At 30.6% G+C, this 22,183-nt stretch overlaps 1 protein-coding gene across 2 annotated transcripts in view; it reads right to left on the reverse strand.

Annotated features, from left to right (window-relative positions):
- The window catches only part of LOC107440538 (F-box/LRR-repeat protein 7), a 108,556-nt gene that overhangs the window by 41,731 nt on the left and 44,642 nt on the right, over positions 1–22,183 (reverse strand). For both annotated transcript variants that reach the window (XM_016053495.3, XM_071184131.1), the window contains one exon: positions 1,612–2,048. In XM_016053495.3, coding sequence (XP_015908981.1) covers positions 1,612–1,986 — 375 coding nt within the window. In that variant the 5' untranslated portion in view covers positions 1,987–2,048. The remainder of the gene's footprint in view (positions 1–1,611; positions 2,049–22,183) is intronic.

Genomic DNA, 22,183 nt, shown 5'->3' on the forward strand with positions numbered 1-22,183 from the left:
CAATTTAGAATTTTCCACCCCTTTGACTGTTGAGTTCGATCGAGAAAGGAAGGGCCTCTTAAAAGAAAGAATTGTTCCATTAATTCATTTAAATTAAACACCATTCGAGTAAAAGAAGCTTTATTATTTTTAATTGTTATTCAATTCCTACTATTGTTATTCAATTCCTACTATTGTTATTCAATTCCTACTATTTTTATTCAATTCTTACCATTGTTATTCAATTCCTACTATTGTTATTCAATTCTTACCATTGTTATTCAATTCTTACTACTGTTATTCAATTCTTACTACTGTTATTCAATTCTTACTATTGTTATTCAATTTCTACTATTGTTATTCAATTCCTACTATTGTTACTCAATTCCTACTATTGTTATTCAATTCCTACTATTTTTATTCAATTCCTACTATTGTTATTCAATTCTTACTATTGTTATTCAAATCCTATTATTGTTATTCAATTCCTACTCCCTATATCTTGCTCAAATTTTTCAATCGTTAATAAAATACTTTTTATTCATCCACTCAATGTCAAATACATTTTTTTTAAACTTGTAGTGGATGACACTTTCATATTAATAGTTTTTCTCAAATATTAATTCATTAATTAAATATATTAATTAAATACATCAATTAAATTACATTACTTAATTCATTAATTAAATACATTTCATTAATTAATTACTTTTAGTTTCATATGGGGGAGAAAACAATTGTAATTATTTAGTAAAAAAAACTAAAACAAAATTTTTCTAAATAGAAATTGACTTTAAAAATATTTTTTTTAATATCACTTGTTATTAAAGATGCTCAATTAACTAAACTGAAATAGTCAATTGAATATCGTAAAATTCTATTTTTTGGGCAAATGTTACATAATTCGTATAATAAAAATTACAATATTTTTTTTAAATTTAATATGCCGAAATTGATGAATAGCTCAGATATTTAAAGTGATGTTGTGAAATTAAAAATATTGAAATGATCCAAATTAATTTGCAGATTAGCAATTTATTCAAATAAAGCACTATTACGCGAAAGAAACTCAATTTTTATTTAATAACGATGTTAATGATAAATTGAATGTTTTGTTAAAAGAATGCTTTAATTAAACTTAACGAAGTATGTTAAAAATTAAAGGTCGGAAAAGCGATATAAATTATATTTATTTTCAATTAAATAGGTTACAAATTATTAGTGAAATTAGTGAAGTATTAGTGAAATTAAGAATGAGAAAATGATCCATTGCGTATCGCGAATTAACATCTTATTGGGGGAGGGGGCATCATTGATGCGATCGAAACTTATTTTTTATAAAGGTGCAAAGATCAAATGTGTTTAAATGATCAAATGAATGTTGTAAAAAGTACGTTAAATTAAATAAGTACGTGGAAAATTAAGGGTCAGTAAAGTTTTAAATGTAACCATACTATGATCTACTGAATCATGAAATTTTGTTAAAATAGAAAATTTTCTGCAGCGCAAAGGGTAAATCGAAGTGTTTTAGAAAATGTACGAACTAAAAAATAAATGACAAATAAAGTACAGCAACAGGTTGTTGCTCTATTGAACTTGCTCAAGATTAAATATCAAAGACGAATTTCTCACCTTGAAAGTGGCAACGAGTCTCTCCGTGTCCGCAGAACGGGGTGTTGTCTCGCTGGGCAGCCCCGTCTTGACGCTGAATTCTTCCCGATGCAGAAAGGGGCTTGGGCAGCCGCGAAAATTCCAACAACTGGGAGTCGTTTGCTTTTCGAACACCGCGGGTGGCAGCAAGGACCGGTCTAGCCTCTCTGGGCTCAGAGTCTCGTCTGCGGAGACAGTAGTGTTCAGAGTGTGATAACCGAGGTCATGACCAGGTGACAGGCGGCCCGATGCGCAGAGGGTCATGTGTTGGAGTCCGCCCAGTAGCGGTCCGTCGTCCTGCACCGCCCCATTACAGCGGGGGTGGGTGTCCAGCGGCTTATCCGGGTAGAGTGCCATGAGACCAGCAGAGAAACTGACTGAAAAGGTGCAAGCATCCCTGTTGCGTCATTTAGTAGGGTCTGCAATTAGAACAAAAAATATTCCATTTAAATAATTTATAGTAGTTTCTTCTATAGAGTAAACCACAATTCTTCTAACTTCTCTTATCCTTAAAATTTCGGGAGTGATTAAAACAAAATTTCATTAAATACGCTTAAAAATCACAAAGAGTAAAATCTTTTATAATACGCATTTCAGTGGAACTTTGGTACGCCATTATCATCATTTGGTACACCATCCCGACCCTTTGGAACAATAAGGTCAGGGATGGTAAGACAGAGATGATGTTACGTAACACAAAATTTATTCGGTAAAAAGATACAGAAAAAATTGTAAGAGATAAATACGCAGTAAAAAGTAACAACATTAAACTAATAATAAGTAATTGAAAATTAAAATGATGATTTCCAAATATTTGAAAAATATTTTATTTATTCGATGATTTTTGCAAACATTTTTAACAGTGTAAAAAATTATAATGATATCATCTCCTTTTTCGTGCTTATTAAAAACAAAACAAAGTTTACATTATATTTAAAAATAATAATGAGCCACTAATAAAAGTGATAACATAATAATAAAAATTATAGGCCTTTTGCTGATAGTAGGAAAATTTTTAAAAAGTTTTATTTATTTAAATACTACCCGCTTCCGGCAACCAGTTGGTTCGTTTTTAAAGATTTTCAAGTATTTCGAGATAAAATCATTCAGTCAAAAATCAAGACAATGTGTAAGGATAAACTCATATTGCTTTAGAGAGAGTGGATTTAATTTGTTTCTTACATTTGTATAGTATCGCGTTGAATTTGTTATTTATTCAATACAACGTAAAGATAATATTTAAAAAAAAAATGCTAATGATTTCAATAGCGGTTTTAATGGATAATAAAAGAAATAGGAAGCTTTGTTAAAATCAAACTATGCATTTTTTTCCTATTATTAATCATGCGAGCCTATGAGTTTTAATTGTAAAGGTTCCACCTACAATCTGCAATATAAAAAATAAAATAAAAAAATTAAGTCAATTTTTACTTAGATCAACAAAGAAAAATTTTATTTTAATTACTTTTTATTAAATAATTAAATTTCTTTCTCCCATATAAAACCAAAATTAATTAATTAAATTTAATTGATGAATTAATACTTGAAAAAACTGTATTAACATCAAGTGAAAAACCACTACAAGTTTAAAAAAATGTATTTGAATCTGAGTGGATGAATAAAAAGTATTTTATTAACGATTGAAAATTTGAACAAGTATATATCCAGAGAGTGTGAACTAATAGTAGGAATTTTAAAAAAAGGCACGTGATATCAGAAAACTATAAAAGTATAAATTTGGTGACGTGGAACACACGTGCTACCACGTAATGCTCTTTAGTGAATTTATCTGACACAGCAAATATAAAATAATTAAATATGCGCAGTAAACTATTTTTGTGGCCGGGATAGCCTGGTTGGTAGGGCACTGGACCCATGTCCAAGTGGTCGTGGGTTCGATCCTTGCCGGCCGAAGACTCCCCGTGTAGTAAATGGTGACTGATGCACATTAAATCTGTCGAGTCTCAAAGTAATCCATGTTCACATAACAAATCAATACCTCTTGGGGTATTGAATTGGAGATTGATCGTTCTCTGATTCAGGTCAAAATTACGATCTGTGGAGGAATGAATGGATGTATAAATGGGTTCACCCTATAAACGGGTGTGACTTATGGGTGTGGCAGAAGTCGAATTCTTGGCCATAGATGGCGCCACTGGAAAAACAAGAACAATCGCACCCCCTCTGCCTTAATGGCATACGTCAACAACATCAACAAACTATTTTTTGTTCAAATAGAGCTATAAGTTAGAAATTATCACTGATGTTATTTTTAAAATGCGTGAAAAATCCGAAAATTCGACTTCGTTTTCGCTCATCCCTGTTTAATTAATGAATTAATATTTGAGAAAAACTGTTTTAATATGAAAGTGTCATCCACTAAAAGTTTAAACAAATGTCAATGAAAAGGCGAATCTGTATAGAAGAACTGATTTTAATGATGATCAAACTGGAGGGGTATTCTCTGAGTAACTTAGAAAAAAAAAATTCTGCTCGTAAAGAATAAAACAAACATCATTTAAAAAAAAATATTTTCGAATTTACTTTTCAATTCTATTGGTGCGTATGAGAATCTTGGTACCAATAAAAATATAAAAATGAATGGAATGAATTTTGTTTCTCAATAAAATTTCTGTTTAAAAATGGAAACTTAAGATGTTCATTGGTATAGGTGAGCGATACTAGCAGGGGATGGAGCTTCATATTTTAAAAGAAAAATAGTTAATAACAATTATTACTGTAAGTGTTCTGAACCGTTTTAAAGAGATTTACAGCAAGATCAATTGCTAAATTACGGAACAATCAAACAAATTGAAATATAGCTTGCCATTACACGATAAATGGTTTAGCGAAATTTAATTTTTTTCCTAAATTTCTATGGTGAGATTTCTTTGTTGAAAAACAATAAATTCTTTAACTTTTAAGTATTTAAAAGTAAAGACATTCTGAAATTCGAAAAGGATATTTGAACATGCAGTACTAAAAAAAAATCCCATAAAAAATACTGTAACAAAAATCTGCATTGTTTTTCGAAAAGATGTGTAATTATCTGAGCGTAAAAAAAAAAATCAACAGTGCAGTACAAAGGGTAGCAATAATTGTGCAAAATTAAAAACCAAAGTCACAAATAAATATTCAAGTAGCAGTTTTTTTAAAATTTTTATATCTTATGAATTATTCGGCAAATATTTTTCAAATTTTGTATTTTGCTAATTAAAATTAAGCACAAATTAGTGTAATTTACAATTCGAAATTATTCGATTGTTATTATGTAATATAATTATAAAAATGCATTAAATAATTTTTTTGCATGAAATGTTAAAACTGCATCTTAGTGCAAAACAAATTAATAATTTTTTGCAAAAGTACATTAAATCACTTATAAAGTTCTGGAGATATGAAGTACGCAAAAAATTAAATCAATATTAAGCGTCCCAAACTAAAATATGAAACATTGTAATATGTTGTATTTATAGTTATCTGCGCTATAATGCCCGGAGCATAAAAATTGTAATATTCCATTAATTTTTTTCTTTATTTTTATAATTTCCTTTCTTTTAATGTATTGTAAGCATTTAAAAAAAAGAGTAACGAATACATGTTAAAATATTATTAGTCAGATGGAAATTTATTTTATTTATTCATTATCCAATGCGTAAATTATTCAAGTTCTCATTCTTATTTCGTACTAATCAACATAAAATTTAACATAGTTACATGTTTTAAATATTAAAGCAGTTTTGGAATTTTTTATTACAGCTTTCAAAAATTTTTTACATCATCTATAATATTAAAAAGAAGAATTTGTGCGCATCTCTCCAGAAATGTTTGTACCGGCGTCATGAAATTCTGATGGATTGCAAATTTAGCTCCAGATCCTAAAAATCCTTGAAAAAATTCTATTCGATTGTTTCGAGAGAGACGCTTAAAAAATACTTTTTTTTTTTGTAGGTTCAGAACTAGCAATTGATAAAAACAAAGAGAAATATATTGGTATTATCATTTATGAATAAATATTGAACTATTATACATGATTCGGCTTTTCCAAAACATTTCAAAGTTTAACATCGTTATAGCGAGTGACCCCTTATAGGTCTTATCAATCGAAAATGCAGCTTATTACGCGTTTTTTAATTATTTTTTCCTCCGACATGCCAAATAAATTAAATGATCAACATGAAAGTGATAGCATAGGCAGGCTACGTCAACAAATCAGTAATTCGAAACTTTCTATAATACCATCTGCTATATATTTTGTTTTGAATTATGCTTTTAAATTTTGAAAAACTAAATCCATGGTGATAAATCTTTTGGAAGAAGCGTCGAAATTCGCCATACTATAATTGACTCCAATGATGCTTACTTAATTTTGCTAATAAATATTAAATGAAATGAAAAAATAAGCAACGCACTTAGAAACAAGAAGAAAAAAAGCGTTACAAAGGTACTTGTTTTTTTTTTCGGGGGAGGGGAAAATCGTAAAAAATTGCCTTACCATTATTGACTTTATTTAGTTAATAAGAACTAATTGGAATAAAAAGCAAGTTATATACTAAAAGGTAAAATTAATAAAGAGATTGTACCAATTTTTGCAGAGATGAAACATAATAAATCATCAAAATGCTTAATCTCCATAAATGTTGGTAATAAGCACAATTATTATAATGGCAATTGTGCTGTTTTAGTAAGTTCCAAAGGAATTAATATAAGAACAATTATTGTATTTGGTATCGATTAAAACAGCACCAATAGTGTATTTTTTTTAAAGTGGAAGATACTGTGTTTTTTAGATACTGTGGAAAGAGAGTTTTTACGGGCCAAACTAGTACCAAAGAAAACCGCTCAATTGTGGTAAATCTGGACTCATGAGTTGGTCTTGAGCAACAGACAAATGATATTGAATATAGTTAAATTTTTTTTGGAAAGCTGAAATGATAAAAATAAGTTCTGCTTAATCTAATAACGTAAATCCACAGTCCTGAGAAAATAATTATAAAAGGGGAATTATTTTAGCTTTATTAATTGTGTAAGTATATGTCTTTCAGTTACATGATTTCGTTGCGATCCTTAAAGTTTACCGATTCATCGACTGTTTACTTTTTCACACCCGGAACGAAGAACGGCTATACAACTAGTTTTCAATATAAACACAAATGATGATTTAAAGTTCAGTGAAAATCACCAACTCACATTTTTAAACCACATTTTCTAACTATATTTGTCTATCCCAAACTATTATAAAGCCATAACTAATACTGAAAGCAATATGAAAAAAAGAAGTGTTTGGCCACTTTTTATTCTAGGAATTATTACGCAATTATCTCCAGTCTGAATTAAAATTGACTTTTATTCAAATTGATGGAATACCACAATTTCTACACAGAGAGAGATAAATACAATAATTTTTCATCTTTCTGCGTTAACTTATTTTTACACTATTATGAAGAAAAAAAATCGCTTCATAAAATAAATAAAAAATAGAAACTTAAATACTTAATTAGGTACTTGCAACTCGAGAAGTAGTCAAGCACAGATACACAGACACGTGACCTATGACCTGAGCGCCAGCTGATCTTTTATAAACAAGACTAGGAGGCTTCGCCCTCTGCTCGCTGGTGCTCGCCAACCCCCGGAACTGCTTTCGCAGTTCATTTCGGATGGCTTCGCAATCCGATGCTCGCTTTGCTCGCTCATTGGATACGTTCTTAACGTCTAGCTTTTGTATACTTTTTTGAACACTGAAGTTCCGAAACCTTTTCACTGTAGAAAATTCTAAACCTGTGCATTTCAATATTAATTTGAAATTGCAAACAGTTCACATATTTTTCTTAATCACACTATTCTAAATTTCAGTTGTTGAGAAAAGTAACTGTTGTAAGCTTTGTTTTAAAGTCTTTCCCACCAGAGGGCTAAAACCATGTGTTGTAAAACAATATGAAATTGTACTGAACGCCGGATGTAAAGCTTCGATGAAGATAATTTTGTGATTGATAATTCGGTGAGGTTGATAATTCGGTGAGAATTCACCCGATTAGACATATGATACTCACTACGTGCTCTTGCGCGCCGAAGCCTATCAATTAAAACGTATGTTATTAGCGTTTTATATAATATAGATTAGCCATATGATGCTCACTACGTGCTCTTGCGCGCCGAATCCTATCAATTAAATATGAAAACTGTTGCCAACGCGAGAAAAGAAGTATCATCGGTTTTATTGATACATACGTAATAGCGTTTTATATAATATAGATGGCGTATTAAAGTCGAGTTAAATATAAATTGGAATGTTAATGAATGTAAGTTAATTAAATTCAGCTCCATACCGCTCATCAAATTTGTTAAAATATAATTCTTCCTTGGCTCTTAATTGATTTAGATTTAATATTTGTTTATGTATTTTATGGTAACCGTGAAATTTGGATTATTTTTATAATAAGTTTTATGATATTTTCATCTGTAGGATAATAATATGAAGATAGAGAATTTAAAATTTGTGTTTATATAAAAGATATAAAAAAAATTATTATTTAATATTTGGTAAGAAAAAGTTTTAGTATTTGAATTTAATAATTTTAAATGTCTTGACGTAGAAACGCCATTCGGACGAATAAGAATTTTAAAATTGCCTCTGACAGTTAATAATATTCTTTAATTTCTGATAACTCACGTTAGTTTGCGTTTTTGTTTCTAGAACACATTTTTACTTGAAAATTTAAGCTGTGAGCTCAGCGAGCTTTAATTAGGTTTTTCATTTTTTCCCCCTCGATATTCATCTGATTCTATTTTTTAAACATAACAATGAGAATAAAAATGTTTCAATATTGCATACCAGTCACTCAACTTAAAAGGCTTGAAAAATATCGCAAACTGATCTAAAAAATATTAGCAATTAACAAAAACCGTCATGTTGAAGCTAATTAAAAGATATTGGAGAAAATTTCATCTGTAACAATGGTTTGAAACAATAGAATTTCGCATTTTTGATACTGTGCGCGAACTACACGAAGCCTTGAAGGCTTTGCGAACCACCTCTTAAAGATTTGCAAACTGCTGGGAAAAAACACTCGATCCTTATTGGTGGTCTCAAACAGACTTTCGCCTTTGAATATAGAGAGATGGTAATGATATTATCTCATTTTACATACTCATTAAAAGCTTGACAAAATGTATGCTAGATTAACCTTTTGGAGATAGTTGAAGACTTTTTAAATGCTATATTTATTTTTAAGAAAATGAGAACGATATCATCGCACTCGAATCAATCAACAAATTTCATTTGGGATCGATACAGTAGATAATTTCTTGGTAACATGCATATCCTTGAATAAAATAGAGGACATAATAGCTTCAATTATATCTTATCGTTTATTTTGTTTCGGAAAATCTTCAGAACTCTTGAAATAACACATTAAAGCAGAGTTTAAGATTATATAATTTTTAAAAATGACGGTTTCTTTTTTTGGGGGGATAATAATATTAGATTTTTTTTTCCCAAAGGGATTTTTATTACGAAATGTGAAGAGTATTATGTCATTTGAAATAATCTCATGGGCATCTGTGAACTTAATTTGAAATCGATTCAGTTGTTAATTACTTCCATAAAGTGATCAAATTTTATCTTTTAACTGACCCANTCTTAAACTTTAAGGGGTAACATGCATATCCTTGAATAAAATAGTGGACACAATTGCTTCAATTATATCTTATCGTTTATTTTGTTTCGGAAAATCTTCAGGACTCTAGAAATAACACATTAATGCAGAGTTTAAGATTATATAATTTTTAAAAATGACGGTTTCTTTTTTTGGGGGGATAATAATATTAGATTTTTTTTTCCCAAAGGGATTTTTATTACGAAATGTGAAGAGTATTATGTCATTTGAAATAATCTCATGGGCATCTGTGAACTTAATTTGAAATCGATTCAGTTGTTAATTACTTCCATAAAGTGATCAAATTTTATCTTTTAACTGACCCATACTTTGAAATAAAGTCCCGTTCGATTACTCCATGACTATTACGCAAAATATTCTCAATTACCCACAATTCAATCTCAATTTTACGAAATTATTTTAACAATTCAATTCATTTAAAATATTACTCGGTTATATTTGAAATTGTTTTTAGATTTCAATTCTATGATAAATTTGATTCTACAGCACCAAGAGTTAAAATGAAATTCTAGATATAAAAAATAACATTAACTTCGCGAAATGAATTAGTTGGTAATTTAGTTTGACTTTGAATTTTTGTGTGTATACACACATAACACATATCATTTTACAGTTTAAGTACTTCAAAAATAGGCTTGAGTTTAAAGAATATGTGCTAAGAAGTTTTATTAAATAATTCGAGAGGTTTTTTACTTTGTTTAATTTTAAAATAGAAAAAAATTATATTGTGCTGTTCCTAGTTACATCATGTACGTAAGATGCTCCATTATTTTTCATTCGGTGAATTTATTAGATAAAATATTCAAGTTTCAACCGTATTCAAAATATTATAGAAAGTTTACATTAAAAATAAAAGTTTGTTAAGAATAAAACAAATTTATAGAATCTATGATGGACATAGAATTAATTACTTCATATAATTATGATCTTGATTCTACCGATAAATCAAGAACATGAATGAAAAAACTTTCATCAACATAATCCATGACCGATTCGGTATTAGTTCATGTAATTATTATGGATATGAATATAATTCAGAAAATCAAAATGGACAACATTTGAAATAAATTCATAAAATATACAATAGAAAAAAATATCGTGAAAACAAAACTTTCATGAACACAATTCATGAAATTATGATGAGCATGGATTGAGCTCAAGAAATCATGATGGGCATGGATTCATTTAATGGAATCATGATGAGTATCAATACAATTCAGGAAATTAAAAGGGAAATCTCATGGAATCTATAAATAAATCTATATTGACTATTCATGAAATTGTTTTTATAACCAAAATTTTGTAAATACAAGGAAATATACAAAATCACCAAAACATAAATTTTTGGAAGTAGTTCCATTTTTGAAGTTGGAAGTGTACCATTTTTTGCCAAATCTAAGATCTGGCAAAAAATGGTATCTTACAAATAATTTCCAAGTGTACTTCAAGTTGAACCATTTAATATATATTCTAAAACGGTGGCAGTGTTCCTCATTTGTGCCAGAATGGCACAGTGCTCATTCCACTCATTTGTTTAATGTTATTCCCTGTGCACCACAAAAGTTGTTTAATTGGTATGATTGTAACTTAAGGGGAAAATGTATTATCCAGTGTGGTGCTGTTTGTCTGGACATTTATCAACGTATACTAGAATGTATACTAGAACGTATACTTGACTGTATACTATGAGTCATTAGAAGAAAAGAGCTATACATACTCCTTTCATAACCAATCATTAGTAATAAATGCTATTACATTAGATTTTTCAGACAAATTTTGCCTAGTAAAAATAATGTAAAAATCTTGTGCTTGAAATAAGAAAATAAAAAAAAAGACTAACTTGCACGTTTTTTGTAACTAAAGATCGGGCTACAAATGCAGAACAATATTTTTAAAATATTGTTGGAAACATAAAATTAAAAAATAATTTTGAAAAAAAGTTTAGAGATTTAACTCCTTAAGCTGCTATTTTTCATTAAAGTAATTTATTAGCAGGTCTAGAAGTTAATGATCTAGCAATTGCTTTTAAATTCATAAAAAAAATCTTTAAAATAGTATTTTTTTTTCTTCGATTTCATGAATAATGCAGCAACTTAGCGAAGCACATCCTTTATTAATAAAAAAATATACACTTTTTATCATGAAAAATGCAAACGGTGCTCATTTAATTCATTTTTCTACCATCAATATTCGAGTCTTCAGTTTCCCACAACCACAAAATATCCGCCCCCAACAAGATCAAAAAGCCTATTTCTGTGTACCTACTACATCAGGTAAGCATTCCATGGTATCAAACGAGAACTCATTTTTTTGAAAACTTGATTTATAAACAGATCCCAGCTTCTGATGCCATATTAATTACCACCGATAACAAAGAAAAACTAAGCCTAACAACTGCTTCAGAACAAAAAAAAAATCATCGATTTGCATACCTTACCGAAGACTAATGGATTACAAACCTTGGCGCTATTAATTAATGATCAACCATCAGGTGAATCTCCACCAATCAGACCATTGTGTGCACCAGCCTAGGCATTTACCAGAGGTATTTAATTTTAATCACCATGGAATGCTTCAATTTCGCCCCTTTTTAAAAAATGACGCCTTGGCTCTGGAACTCTTGAGTCCGAGACTTAACCCGATAATTACAAGTGAAATAACAGAGAAACCTTTAAAGTCATAAATAAAAATAAAATTCTTCTTCTATCTGGATGGTGGATCTGGCTTAGATGGAACTGTCTTTGCGCCATGTTGAAACCAACTCACGTATGGAAGAATGCATTTATTAAAACTGCGTGCTTGCGTTCCACGCGTTTCGATGGTCATTAGAGGCAAGGTGTGGCATACCGCTGAAGAAGAATTGTTCTCTAATTTCCCATGCCTTAAGAGCACGGGGGCCCAACCTTTCAGAAAATCACCATCCTATAGATGTATCCATAAATTACAACAATGTTTTCAAACGGTCCGCCTTCTAGCAGGTTCTGAAGGAAAAAAAAGTAACATCAAAAAGAAAGAATTATTTTGCTATCTACAGAAGGTCTGTAGATCTATATTTTTTTTCTTTTCCGGTAAAAAGAAAAAAAAGTATAATTGTTCAGATTTGAACTGGTGCTGTTGATAAAGCCTGCTTAATGATGCTTTACTAAGCCTGGGATCGTCAGATTTGTCTAGCAGGATTAGAAGGTGTTGAGTTTTGGCTCTAAATTTGCAATTTTTTTCTATTTTTTTTTTATGGGAAAGTCTAGTAGAATTTCGCTAGCCTCAGAAAACCGGATAATCGGATCTGATTAGGAGGAATTTTAGAGTGATAATATCTAAAAGGCTATCAATTCAAAATCATCAGACTAAAATCATGAAAATAAAATGCGCATTACAGCGTTCTCCAATAAAAAAAAGGGGGGGGGGGAAGGAGGAATGGAAAAGTAGCAACTCTAAGGTTTAGTGAATTAGTTAATAACTGAGATATTTTTCAATTTCCACTTAAACACACATTTTTACCTATCAATTGCTGTTACAATTGGACTCTTTAAATGAGACAAACCATTATTTAAAAGCACACATTTCCCAGAACTCATGTGTATTGTTATTTAGTCATAATATTACACCCATAATACATATTTATCAGTGATACAACTTATTCAATCAATTGTTGTTTTTAAGTGTTTCATTTCAAAATGCCCGCGTTAGCTTTTTTCTTTAAAGAAAAATTACTATAAAATAGCTACACTTTGATCAAGTTAAACAAACTGGTAAATGAAGGAATAATTTATAAAAAAAAATTTATTTAATAAACTTAGGTTAAAATACCTTGGAAGAGTAAGTCTTCCAAGCATTTCTCAAGGATTATTTTAAGTAATCTTTAACCCCTTTAGGACCATGATCATATTAACGTGATCGCACGATTCGACCTTCTCGCCCAACGGAATCAGATTCAAAACGAACCCTTCATGCTCGATCTCTCGAATGCGATCTATATATAGTACTCTCGTATTTGTACGTATAAGTACTTTTTAGTATGTATAAAATTGGAACGTTCGGGCCTGAGGGGAAGCACTTCCTTCCTCTTCCGGTGGTCTTAAAGGGGTTAAACAATAAAGTAAATAAAAACTGTTTACTATGCCAACAATGTACTCATAGATCAGGGGTTTCCAACTTACATGATGCCAGGGACCACAATCGAAAACACAAATCAAATGGCGGGCCGCAACCTTATCAAAACTTTATGTAGGACTCGTTTATGTTTGAAGGAACATTAAATATTACTGTCAGATTTTCACCAAGTTGTACAAAACAAAAGTATTGAATCACAAATTAAAATGAGAAGTAGATTTTTAAAAAAATTTAATTGCATATTAAAAAATTCGGGCTACAATAACTTTAATGTGTAATGTACTAAACAATTAATGTGCAACAGATATCTAATTGCAATGATATAAAACTTTAAAAAGGTTGATATTAAAACTTACATAGTAGAACACAAAATTGAGAAGATTGGGGTTTGTCTGCTGCAACCACCAGAGAATAGATAGTTACATTTTAAAATTGAAATTTACAAATGTGTGTCTAAATATTTTCGTCCAAAATGAGTGGTTTCTTCGAGAGTTGGAGAATTTCTTCGAGAAAATTTCTGATACGCACATGCTAAATTATATTCACAAAATATATTTTAAAAAAATAACTAAAAAAGAGAAATATGCACCACGATTATTTTTTATTTGAAAAAATATTTTCTTGGGTGCAAAACCTGAGAAATAAATTTTTTTGCACCGTTGGTATGTTAAATTTCACATGAACGAAGAAACTAGATTTTTATTTACGAGAAAAGTATTTTAAACCCATATAGATTTTTTACGAAAATTTTCCGCAAAAATATTACAACTCATATATTTTAGTTCGGGGGCCACAAAAAAAGGCTTCGCGGGCTGGATGCGGCCCCCGGGTCGCCAGTTGGAAACCCCTGTGAAAGATGATTACATATGAAATACACTCTTCACGTCACAAACAATGTACTCTTAAAATATTAATTCTACCACCTAGAACACATAGTTCAAGTTCTATTACATTCTAATTGCATGTAAATCTCTCGACGCTTACAAAAACGATTGTCTATCATCATCGCATGATTTAGGTAAGGTTCACAATGAATGCCGATATCAACGTCTCGCTGTACTGTTCTGCGCAAGCACAGAACGCTGAGTTTCAAAATTATAGCGCTTGAACAACAATTGGACACAATTCGCTACGTGTATTTTGTCCTATAAGCAAGTGCAGAACGTAGGTTTCCAAAACTTTAGCTGAGAGTGCTTGCAAGCAGAAGAGCGCAATATGCTAGGGCGTTGACATCGGGGATTACTATACACTAATAACATAAGAAACTTTTTTGTTGTATAATTACACTTTAAACTTCATAACAAACTAACTTTTCTATTTCGCTTCATTTGACAAATAGAAAGAAAAGGATGTTGTGCTGTACAAGGTGGTCATAGAAAAAGTTACCTAGCTTAGACCAACCTTGGTTTTAGTTTATGGATATTGCTGAAACTTTGTATATACAGGGTGTTCATAAATTCCCGGACACATTTTGATGTTTAATAACTCATAAAATAATGAAGATATAAACAAACTTATGGCATTTATTGATGGAATAACTCATATGTTTTCCTTTTCAGGATTGAATACCTTTATTTTTGTAAATATCGTCTGCGCGTGTGGTTAATTTCAGATAATTTTATTTTCCAGTCTAAATATCTGTACTTTTCTAAATATCGTCTGCTTATTAATTGCATTTTTCTCTCTTTTGTTTTTGGCAACTATTGCAATGTTATGTTTACTTTTGATGTGTTTATTCTATGTAGTACTTTTCTATGTGATATTTTATTCGAGCGGATATTAAGGAGAATGCATACACAGACATGCTTGCCGCTACCTGGCATGAAATTGACTATCGACTTGATATTCTCCGTGCGACGAAGGGGGCACACGTGGAAGTTCATTGACAAGGGCCATGAAACTTTTTTAATCTATCTAACCAGTTATGTTATTATTAATCTATCTTTATTATTTTATGAGTTATTAAACATCAAAATGGGTCCGGGACTTTATAAACACCCTGTACTTTATATGAACAATGGGAAAGAAAAATCTGCTATAACTAGTTCAATTTTCCACTACCATGTGAAACAAATGACCAATAGCACATACTACAGACGCAAATCTTTAATTAATCACACGTTCAATTAGATTGCAATAATAAGACGCTACAATGATTGCAATTGTTGCAGTGACATGACGTGTTATGGACGGTTGACAGTGTAAAGCTAAGCACAGATAGCGCTAGGGGTTAAAATTCATCGTAAGACTTCCGGGTTACTGCTTCCGATAAATTTTTTCATCTAAGCTTAAAAAAGGGTGCCATCCAATATTATTATACTTTGAGGTATTTACAATACGACGCGTACTTTCAATTTAACAAATGAATTCGGAAGACACCGCAAGCTTGCTATGATCTACTAAAAAAAATAACAACCGGCGCTATTTTGTACCAATATACCCATATAAGGGATAACACTCAAAACATGACAAACGTTACGCTTTATTTATTTTGTGATATTAATTTTCTTAAATTTGTCTTAGGTACTTACAATTAGAAAACTCTTATGAATGATGAAATTACACGTAAATTTATATTCAAATCACAATAATAAAACTTCATAGAATGTTAAGCCTGTTCACAAATCGTTTCATTGTTGTTGACGTTGTTTCCAGTGGCGCCATCTATGGCCAAGAATTCGACTTCTGCCACACCAATAAGTCACACCCGTTTTATAGGGTGGACCCATTCATTCCTCCACAGATCGTAATTTTGACCTGAATCAGAGAACGATCAATCTCCAATTCAGTACCCCCAGAGGTAATGATTTGTTATGGGAACATATGGAGGACTTTGAGACTCAACAGATTTAACGTGCGTCAATCACCATTTACTACACGGGAAGTCTTCGGCCGGCAGGGATCGAACCCACGACCACTTGGACATGGGCCCAGCGCCCTACCAACCAGGCTATCCTGGCCCAATCGCTTCGTTAAGCATAGCATAAGCTGCGGGTTACTAAATTTCTTTCTAAATTTAGCTCTAAAGCTTTCTAAATTTCTTTCGGTTTAGGACGCTTGTTATTCTTTACATTCAGTCAACCATCCGTATAGTTTGTCTACGGTAAAAACTCCCCAGCCACAAAATCTGAGGCCGTCTGATGCGAAACAAGAATAGCGCATTTCAGAGAGGGTAGCTTCTCTTCACTCTAGGACTAACACAATAAACCAAAGAAAAATATTGCATTTTTCTCTCCGATCCGAGCTAAAACCTGTCCTAAACAATGACCCACAACCCTCCTTGAAATAGTTATACCTCGTTACCATAGTCATCACCACGGGTCCAGACGAATGGTTAGGGGAGTTCTTACTTTAGACAAACTACACTTGTTTTCTATTCAGCTTCATTCGAAAGCTGCAGCCACCTCCAAATTAACAATCTCTTCGAATTAAAAAAAAATAATCTTTTTCAATTCTTTATTTTAAGTTGGTTAGGTGCATAGTGATTTTGATTTTACGAACGTGACTATTGGCTTTTAAAACAGCTTCTAATTCAAGAGACGCCTTTTCTTGTACGTATAAAAAACACTTTCTATTGGTTGCAATTTGAACTTTTTTTCAAAGCAGATTCCGTTTTTCTTAGGTCCAATAATATATCTGATCTGCCTCACCAGAGACACTGTGATGGCCTAAACAGAATAACGTTATATCTATCAGGTATATACTTCTTTGTCCCGAAAAAAAACGAAAAAAGAAATAGATTTCTTATTTGAAATCGAATTTTGGGAAAATAATATTAATTGTTTTTATCTTCCTTATTTTAATTTTTTTTCTGATGAAATTTTTCAAGAAAATAAATTAGATGAAGATTGGTACGTTGAAAAAGAACGGGACTCTTCACCGCGGAGTCCCTCCGCGGTGAAGAAGTTAAACTTCGCAACCTGCGACGTTAATTGTAGAAGAATCAGCAGTCGTAGAAGGATCACTAGTTCTATTTAACGACTCTTTTTCCTGCTCCGCTCGCTTCCGTGCTCTGTAATCACGGTAATATTGTGCATTTTTCCCTCTTGAACCAGTGAAAGTGCTTGCCACATCGTCTCCCCCGGGAAAATGTATTTGCATAAATAATGTATGTGAATGCGTCATAATGTAATTTCAGAAGAGAAACAATCAATTGATATTCACAAGAGACGTACCTTCACATAACCTTAAATCCGTCGCATTGTCCGTGGGATTGTTTTCACTCATTTTTTACAATTGTTATCCACTAAATTTGAAAATAAAAAATACTACGCTATTAAATTATTTGTGTATCAAAACAAACTAAAAAAATATTTATAGAAAAACAATACTTTTATTATTTTTATGCTAGTGAGAACCAAAACAATATGGAAATGAATGAGGGAAAACTGGATCCTACCACGTGATTTCCCGGCCAATAAAAATGTAGCGTTAAACGTTTAACGCAACCTTGTTGGAAGTATAACTTCAAAAAAACTTAAGGCATATGAAAAAAAATAATAAAATTATTTTCCTGATAAATAAACAATTTCAACATTTAAAAAATGTATTATAATAATAACCCACCTAATAACAATAACCTTTATAGAATCCTGGTGGGCTACTTTTGCCTGCGAGCCACTGGCCTAGTATGGCAAGACGAAACAATAGATCATCCAAGTCTTCATATATAACAATAAATAAATAAGTAGATCATTAAGTTTCCCATATCTATCATCATTTAAATGGATATCCTGATCACATTGGTTCAAACTGACTGTGATTTCGACGAAATTAAGAGAAAAATCGCTTACTGAAATCACTCAACAACGCACTTCCAGCAACCATTTTAGTTTACTTAACAATTACGAATGACATATTGGCCACCTGTATGTAATAAAGAATAATGAGTATGGTTTAATAAATTCAAAACTACTAGATCTTGCTAAGTTTCACCCATAGAACAGTACTTGCGTGACAATAAATAGTTAGGTGAAATTGCTTTTATGTATTTTTTTCTTCTTCCATAAATCGAATAGCCTTTTCGGATTGGTGCAAAGGGGCACCTGCGCGTGTATAGCAGGCAGTGATTAGAACCCCATAAATTACGATCCTATACGGACTTAAGTGGATCGGAATTAGAATGACGAGTGTTTTTGTTTCCACGATGTTTTTCTTCCCCATCCTCTGATGACATGACCAGAAATAAGGTTTTTATCAAACGACAAAAGGTGCGGCTCATTAATTCAGCCAAAAGAATTCGCCAACAATTAGCATAAAATATTTTCCACACTTAAGAGCCTAGCTTCTCTTAAGCCTATCGCTTTCATTGTCTGATGGTGGATGTTTTGTCTCTCTTGATACTTTTCTGATGGATGCTTTTGAGGCTAATCGCATAGCGTAAGGTGATTACGAACAATCTGCAATGCTATTCGAGGATCTTTCTTTTGATTTCTCAAAAAGAGTTATCATCTGTCTTTTTGGCTGTTTTTTTTTACGCCACTCCTTTGGGCACTTTCCAGACGCCTGCCAAGTGTCATTGTGAGAGACATGAAGAGCAATTCATGTAAATGTAGTAACAAGTTCAACGATATCACGTCAATAAATTCTCGAAAGCGGAAAAGGCTTGTATACTTATCTACTAAGTAGAACTGGTGGGGCTTCTATAAAAGAAATAATGACATTTTTTTTGCATCACTTTTTATTTAATTGTTGTGTTTATGTAATGGAAACAAATTTATACAATGCTTAAAACATTATGCTTGAGAGCGTGTTTTAAAATCGCTACATTTTAAGGTGTCTGACAAGCTTCGAAACAATTTGTTTTTAAAAAAAGGTCAATTAAAATTTTAATTTTATATTTGATAAACAGGAGTCCTAAACTTGTAGAGTTTAAAAATTTGTAAAATACTTTTCATTGTAATGGAAAATTTTAGCTTAAAAAATAAAAAATTTTCATGTAACGCAAACAGCTCTAAAAAAAAAATTTTAATGCTTAAATTTCAAAATAAATTTTTTCTAGACCAATAATGTCTGTGTTTCGAACTAAAATCATAAAAAAAATGAAATGGAACTAAATAATCGTTTAATATCGAATTTTTAAAGAAAAATTCTAAATATTCTTACTTAAAAAATAACAAATTCGATAATAAAATAGATCTTAGATTTTAATTCAAAACATTGATAACATTATACAAAATCTAGATTCAAAATTATAGCGAATTCTATAAAAAAAACTTCTTTTGTAATGTACGTCAGCGTAAAAATAATTTCTCGAAATCGAAGTTCCTTAGAAAATGCGTGGGAAACGCAAGATAACTCTGAAATATAACAGAAATCCTGACAAAATTACTTCCTGAAAATGAATTGTATTTGTTTTTCTATAAATATAATAATCCTTTAAGCGTTAAATAATAGAGTTTTAATAATAGCGTTAATCAAACAATAGGCATTCATTCACAAAACAGCAATGCCGCCACAATTAAAGAAGCTAAAATAATTTTCATGAATTCTACTTTTTTTTTTTTTTTTGTAATGTTTCAAAATATGCAACAAAATATACAATCCGTAAAACCATTTATCTGCACATATTTCATTAATTTATATGAATTATGATTTGATTTATGATCATTTCAATGCTACTAGGAAATTATATTTGGAATAAGTCATAGAATTCCCCTACTAACAAAATTAGATTAATGTTAGTTTAATAATAACAATGTTAGTTTTTCGAGACACAACAACAGATTTAGTCTTTTATTAATAAAAAAAAGGTTCAAATAATAATCAAATAAAAAAAGTTTCAAATAGTCTTTATTTCTAAAAATTGGAGATAAAGATTTTAAAGAGCTTTTGAATGCTAAAGAATTAAAGTTTAAATATGGATATTTAAGAAAAATCGAAGTTTTCGTCGAAATTATCGATTAGGATAAATTACTCAATTGAATAACTTAAAACATGAAACAATAACAACAGATCTATCTTATTATATAAACGCTAATACGTACGTATAACAGGGGGCGGAGCCTCCTAGTTATAATATAAAGCATTAAGATAAGCGAGTTTAGTCTGAAAAAATATTTCGAAAATATCGAAGTGAAAATAAATGAATGAGTAAATAAAATTGCAGAATAATTTTTGCACTGCGTAATCCTGTCGTAATTTGTTTCCGTTTTAGTATTTTGAAGAAAAGAAATTTAGCATTTGTAACTTCATGGTTTACTCTACGATAACCTGAATACCTTAAAACTTTAATTACTTATGTAGGTGAGGGAGAATTTACCATAAACTATTTCTCCCATGGTATAGCATCCTTTTAAGAAATAAAACAATTAAAAGCCTATTTACATTATCCTATTCAGTGATATTATAAAGATAAAGAAAACCATTAATCCAATAAGTAACTAATAATTGAGTTGCGTTCAGTGTAACTTAAAATAAGTTAATAAATTAAACAAATTTTATGCAAAAAAAGTCATTTTAAATTTTTTGTCTCTTTAGATTATAATACAGTATTTAATACAGTATTACAGTATTTATAATACACAACGCTTCCTGAATTTACAACAATATTGTCAAAGCAAATTGCATTAATATCCAAACATCTATTATCTTCCTTCTTTTTGGTTTCGACTTTATGTATTCCCCCCCCCCCATTTATTTATTTTGCCAAAATTAATGATTTCTGTCTGTTATTTTTACGGTGACTTTAAAAATAATAGATAGATAGAAGGCTAAACTTTCTAACGGTCAAAGATTATCAAAACAGAAGAGAAAATTTATGTCGTTTTAATTTGCATATTAATTAGTAAAGTTATCAGACTAGTTTTTCTTGCCATGTTTTTGGAACCTTAGTTAGACGACCTTTTATTGACAAAATTCTTTAGTATGGGGTAAATAAGCTATAAATCAGCGTTAATCAACAATAGGTATTTATGCACAGAACTGCAATGCATGTGAAACCAGAATTAAAGAAGCTAAAAGTTTTACAATGAATTCTATTATTTTTTCTCTTTTTGTAATGTCGTTTTAAAATATGCAACATTTATGATCCGTAAAATCTTTATCTGCACATATTTCTCTTAGTTCATAAGAATTTCGATTTGATTCATGATAATTTCAATTCTACCAGGAAATTACATTTGGAATAAATAAGTCATAAAATTTCCCTGTTACCAAAATTATAAATGTTAGTATTTGGAGACACAATAATACCAATACACACTTAATACCACACAATAATACACTTTTATACCAAAGTAAATTTCTGAAATCTATATATATATATTTCTCTTACACGGCGACAAAAAAAGCCTCATTACAACTCCCTGAATGGCAACGCTAGGAAATCGACCAATGATTGCCGCTAAAAAGTCACATGCCAAATCTAACTGAGGTGGCTCAACATATAGCGCTTTTAAAAACGGAAACTGAAATAACCAGAGGGAGCATTATCATCTGCGGCAATTTCATACTATTAAGCTAGGCAGAAGTGAGTAGTCTTTGTCAATAGATCTCTATTTTAGTATTTTGTCGAGAGCGCTTTTTTTCACGAATTTACATTACGAATTTATTTGACGATTTTTGATTTATATAACGAATTTATTTGTTTTATTATGTTATTAGTTATTCATTGAAAAATGAGTCTCAGTCGTGCTGTTACGCTTTGAGATTTTATACTATAGCACATTTCTACTGGTTTAACGAATTACATGTCATTTATTTGAATTCGAATTTATTTTAATGACTTAGTATTTACTAAAAAGATGTAATTTTTTTTTAAAAAAAAG

Source organism: Parasteatoda tepidariorum, chromosome 8 (genome assembly GCF_043381705.1).
Source record: "Parasteatoda tepidariorum isolate YZ-2023 chromosome 8, CAS_Ptep_4.0, whole genome shotgun sequence".
NCBI lineage: Eukaryota > Metazoa > Arthropoda > Arachnida > Araneae > Theridiidae > Parasteatoda > Parasteatoda tepidariorum.